At 37.0% G+C, this 5312-nt stretch overlaps 1 protein-coding gene across 1 annotated transcript; it reads left to right on the top strand.

Annotated features, from left to right (window-relative positions):
- The first annotated feature begins 519 nt into the window (after positions 1-519).
- On the top strand, positions 520-3367 carry LOC105804097 (probable E3 ubiquitin-protein ligase EDA40). Its single transcript, XM_012636595.2, has 2 exons — positions 520-1223; positions 1312-3367. Exons 1-2 carry the CDS (start codon positions 891-893, stop codon positions 2998-3000), a joined length of 2022 nt encoding a protein of 673 aa, XP_012492049.1. The 5' UTR covers positions 520-890; the 3' UTR covers positions 3001-3367.
- Positions 3368-5312: the final 1945 nt, after the last annotated feature.

Genomic DNA, 5312 nt, shown 5'->3' on the forward strand with positions numbered 1-5312 from the left:
ATTAATATTTATTATATATTTTTCAACAAAGTAAAAGAATTTAAAATTTTAAATAATGATTAGAAATAGATAGAGATACACATGTGTAATTGATCATAGGATTGATATTTGATAGAGGTAGAAACCACCCCCACCGCCATCCCAAGAACCAAATCGAAAAAGCAAAAAAATATAAAAGATTGATTGTAGTAGAATCATAAGAAACATGGAAACTCTAAAAATTTGATTTGCAAGAAAAGAGGTGAGTTTGGCGACGAGTAAGCCGAAAGTGTGAATTAAGGTATGCGGTTTTTGGCAAAGGGAGGTCGGTCGGTTACTACAAAACGTTGCATGCCAAACCGTTGACTTGTTACTGTTCTGTAATAAGTAAATAAGTAAGAACCTCCACTTGCCAGTTTACCAGTAACCTTCGCCAATACCCAACTTTTTGATTTTTGTCCTTTTAAATCTCTCTCTCTTAAATTATCAGACCGAGTACATTTATTGTAATTCCAAACTTTATAAATGAGCCAGCTCTGTTTCTTCTATTGCAGAGTAGTATATATAAACTATATAACATTATATAATTCATTTCATCTCTTATCTTTTCAGAGCGGAAGAAAGAAGAATCGAGTTTTATATAAGCCTTGCTTGAGTAAAGCAAACAAGATAGAGTAAAGCCGTGATCTTTTCGACTCATCTCTCTCCTCTTCCAATCCTTTTGTGTGCATCTAATCCATTTCTTTGGTCCCTCTGTTTTCTTTGTTATTATTATTTTTTAAAACACAAATCGATTTCCATGCTCAATCTAGTTCTCCTTTTTCTTTATCGAACAAAATTGTTGGTTATAAACTAAAATCTCTCACTGAAGAAAAATATTCAACAGAAACAGAAAGATTAAGAGCATCAAAATGGTGACTGGTTGGAGAAGAGCTTTTTGCACTTCCATTACCAAGAAACAGGACACCCCAGTTTTACCAGAAAAACAACAGCAGCAAAGCAATGGCACCAAAACTCCAAGATTTAGCTCAAAGTTTGGATTTTTCTCCAACCCATCGACTCCGAGGTTGCAATCACAACCCGTTTCAAGCCCAAGTCTTCGTTGCCGAACCACTTCCAACCCAGTTTCTTCACTTCCCAATAGCCCCAAACTTCATTGCAAAACATCCCATTTCTCCAATCCTTCATCACCTAAATCCCCTTCCAGTTTCTCCCTCCTTAAGGCAACTCTTTGCCTCTCCAAAGTAAGCTTCTTCTTTTTCTTTCTTCCTGCCCCCGACAGTTTTTTAGTCAAAATTTTAAGTAATTTTGTTATGTTATGACTTTTTTCAGGGTGGTCGATGTGGAATCTGTTTACAAAGCGTGAAAACGGGTCAAGGCACGGCGATTTTCACGGCGGAGTGTTCCCACTCCTTCCATTTCCCTTGCGTCGCCGCCCACATAAAAAAGCAACAATTACTGAACTGCCCCGTCTGTTCCACCTCCTGGAAGGAGCTCCCTTTACTCTCCCTTGAACAACAACCTAGTAAAACATCACTCAAGAACATCAACACGAAGTCTTTTCGAGTCTACAACGACGATGAGCCATTGGCCTCCCCGGTTTCTCTTTCTCAGTTTAATCCCATTCCGGAATCCGACGAAACCGAAAACGACGACGTTGAAGAGGAATTCCAAGGATTCTCTGTGACTCCTACGATTGCGAAAGAAATTGGAGTTCATCCAAGAAATGTAGAGGTTAGGTTGCTACAAGAGGCGGCGATGGTGGCAGTGGGGAGGAGCCATGAGAGTTATGTGGTGGTTATGAAAGTGCACGCTCCAACGGCGACGCGGAGAGTGAGGAGGGCTCCGATTGACTTGGTTACGGTATTGGAAGTTAGCGGGAGCGGGATGCGGTTGCAGATGGTGAAACGCGCTATGAGGTTAGTTATCTCTTTGCTTAACGAAACGGACCGTTTGTCGATCGTGGTCTTTTCGTCGAGTTCGAAGCGGTTGTTGCCGTTGAAAAGGATGAGTTCAAACGGACGGAGATCCGCGAGAAGGATTGTTGACGCGCTGGGAAGCAGCGGGCAAGGGATGAGTGTGAAGGACGCGCTTAAAAAGGCGGCCAAAGTGTTGGAAGATCGCAGAGAGAAAAACGCCGTTGCCAGCATCTTGATCTTATCCGACGGTCAGGATAAACAATGTGAAATGAATTCCACCAATCAGAACCTCCCAGTTGTTTCAACCACGCGCCTGGCACAATCAGAGATCCCCGTGCACTCCATCGGTTTCGGCACATGCAGTCAGGCTCCAAACGACGACGCTTTCTGTAAAATCGTGAATGGGCTTGTAAGCGTGGTGGTTCAGGATGTCAGACTCCAACTGGGATTCGTATCCGGGTCAGCGCCAGCAGAGATTTCGTCGGTCTATTCATTGACAACCCGACCGTCTTACGTCGGGTCGAATTCGGTACGGATCGGGGACTTGCACTCGGGCGAGGAGAAAGAGTTACTGGTGGAGCTGAAAGTACCCGTATCGTCCAGCGGGTCCCACAGGGTGATGTCCGTACGATCCTCTCACAAGGATCCATTTACCCATGAGATGGTCTACTCGAGGGATCAAAGGCTGTTAATACCTAGACCATCGCAATCGGTCCGATCCTCATCTCACACCATCCAACGGCTGAGGAACCTCCACGTCAGCACACGTGCCGTCGCGGAGTCTCGCCGTTTGGTCGAGCGGAACCATTTATCGGGAGCGCAACATTTGCTCACTTCGGCTCGAGCCTTGTTGCTGCAATCTGGTTCCAGTTCAGCTGAGGAATTTATTCGCCGGCTGGAAACTGAGTTAGTCGAGTTGAACGGGCAGCGCCATAGACAGAGGGCAAATAATAACAATAATAGTCAGGTGGAAGATAAGGCCGAGCCGATAACACCGACGTCGGCTTGGAGAGCCGCGGAGCGATTGGCTAAAGTGGCGATAATGAGGAAGCATCTGAACAGAGTGAGCGATTTGCATGGATTTGAAAATGCCAGATTTTAAGTTTGTTTTTTTACCCACTATTTTCATTTTGTAATTGTAACACAAAAAATTTGAAAATGTTTTGAATGGAGAAAATTTATATATATTAATAATTCAAAAAAGAAAAAAAGGAAGCGATGTTGACTTCACTGAGGACAAAGAGGACCAGATTGAAAGGCCCTTTCTGCAGGACAGTGAGTGAGATGAGAGTTCAGATAAACCCATTTTCTACCTTCGATCCACTTCAACATCTCCTTTTGCTTTTGTCATTATTCTCATTTGTTTTTACTGTAATTTTTTAAAATAAATAATTAAATAAGGTAAACTACATGAGAAAAAACTCAATTTTAATTTCCAAATTTTATATAATAACATTATTAAGTTGTTATATTTGAGTTATTCAACTTTTAACTTTTGTTACCAGACATAACATGTTAAAAGTTAATAACTAATTTCACCCTAAACTATAATTAAGATATTATTTTGATATTATTAGAATTTTCCTTAATAATAATTTCAAAAAACTAAGAAAAGGTTAAAATATATATTTACTTTTAAAATATATTAAATAGAAAATTAGTGAAATAATGTTGGGGATGTGTGTAAATTCTAATATTATAAAATCAAATATTTATTATAAATATTATTATATTTTCTTAAATATAAATTTTATACGCAAATTTCAGTATTTGTCATACGTAAATATTATACTGTAATAGATATTTTTTAGTATATATCAATATCGTATAATAAAAAGTAACATTGTTTTTATTGGGAGTTGAACACAAGTTTCAAACTTACTAAAAATTATCTATCAAAACAGACAATATAACATTATACGGTAATATAATTCATTTTCTTTTATCTATCTAAAAAACAAGTTATTAATTAAAATAAAACTTCTAAACAGATTTGAACCCTAATTCCACAATTTGAAACTACACAAATTTAAATAACAAGTCAAATCACATTAGATTTTTTTTTTACAATTAAGGTATTTATCGTCGATAGCGTTGATTAATTTTTTATTGTGGATACTTTACGAAAAGGTAAATTGATTAGCTATAAAATGTGCTCTATTCCCATGAACAAAGATTGAATATCAACCATATGATTAATGGATGAAGTGAGCAACCACTATACTATCCTCATAATTTAAATGATACATAATGAAAGATAAGTTTTGGCCTTGTTTTCTTATAATCTGTAATAGAAAAAAAATCGCTAAACTTATCGCACAAACTTTTCAATGATCTATTATTTTTCATTGGGATTCAATCTAAATCACGGTGTCATTTTCTTGTTCCTGAATGGATTTCATCAATTTTCTATTTAATTTTTTTAAATTTATGCTTTACTCATAATAAAGATTCATCTGATTTTGATTTTCTATATATAAAAAAGGGGTTTAGCTATTAGTACTTTTGAAAAGCGGTTTAGCACCATGTAAACACAACCAACAAAACCGTGCTATTTACTTGAATAAAAATCAAATCATATGAACCACGGGAGTTAGGTGAGATAAGAAGGGTCTCTCCTACCTTAACCAGTGATAGAGGGTTTAAACCTCGCCTTGGGTATGGAGCAGCTTTAAAACTTGTGGCCAGCATGTATCCCCTTAATAAGCCTACAGAATGCAGAGAAATAGTTACCGACCTCACTCAGATAGATACATTGAGAAATAATAAAAAAATCAAAATATGTGATTCCTTAAATATGTGATATTGGGAAAAAGAATTCGAAAATATTTTTAATAAAAGAAGAAGTGTATGATTGTTTGGTTGGTGGGTCAAATCAAAAGAATGTTTAAAAATAATAAACGGTAGCTTGAAAATGATGAGATGGGAGTGGGACTAATGGTTTCTTGTTCATTTGTAGTGTTTTTATTATGTGAGCTGTGAATGGCATAGGAAAATGCCAAATGGTTGTTTTATTTTATTGTTTTGGTTTGTCTTCAACATTCATTTGTTAAAGATAAAAGGCCATAGATTTTTGTTCAAAGGAGAAGGGATTTTCTTTTTCCTTGGTTCACTTTAAATCTTTGGTCAATATGGTTTCTCAATTCTTGGAGATTGATATTTGTAAAATGAAAGGGAATGATGATTTTAGTTTTCAGCTTTTCATAATATAGATAGATGTGCGGCTAATGTGTCCCGCACTAGAAACATTTGCTCTCTTCCAATTTACACTAATTACTAATCAAAACATTCTTCCAACTGCTTCCAGATATACGTATTAAAATGTGGATTTTGTTCTTCAAAACCGAATTACAAAGGTAAAGGAGACTTAGATATTTGGAAGCCTATACCTCAATTTACATTCATTCATTGGAT

This window comes from Gossypium raimondii, chromosome 11, assembly GCF_025698545.1.
Source record: "Gossypium raimondii isolate GPD5lz chromosome 11, ASM2569854v1, whole genome shotgun sequence".
Classification (NCBI taxonomy): Eukaryota; Viridiplantae; Streptophyta; class Magnoliopsida; order Malvales; family Malvaceae; genus Gossypium; species Gossypium raimondii.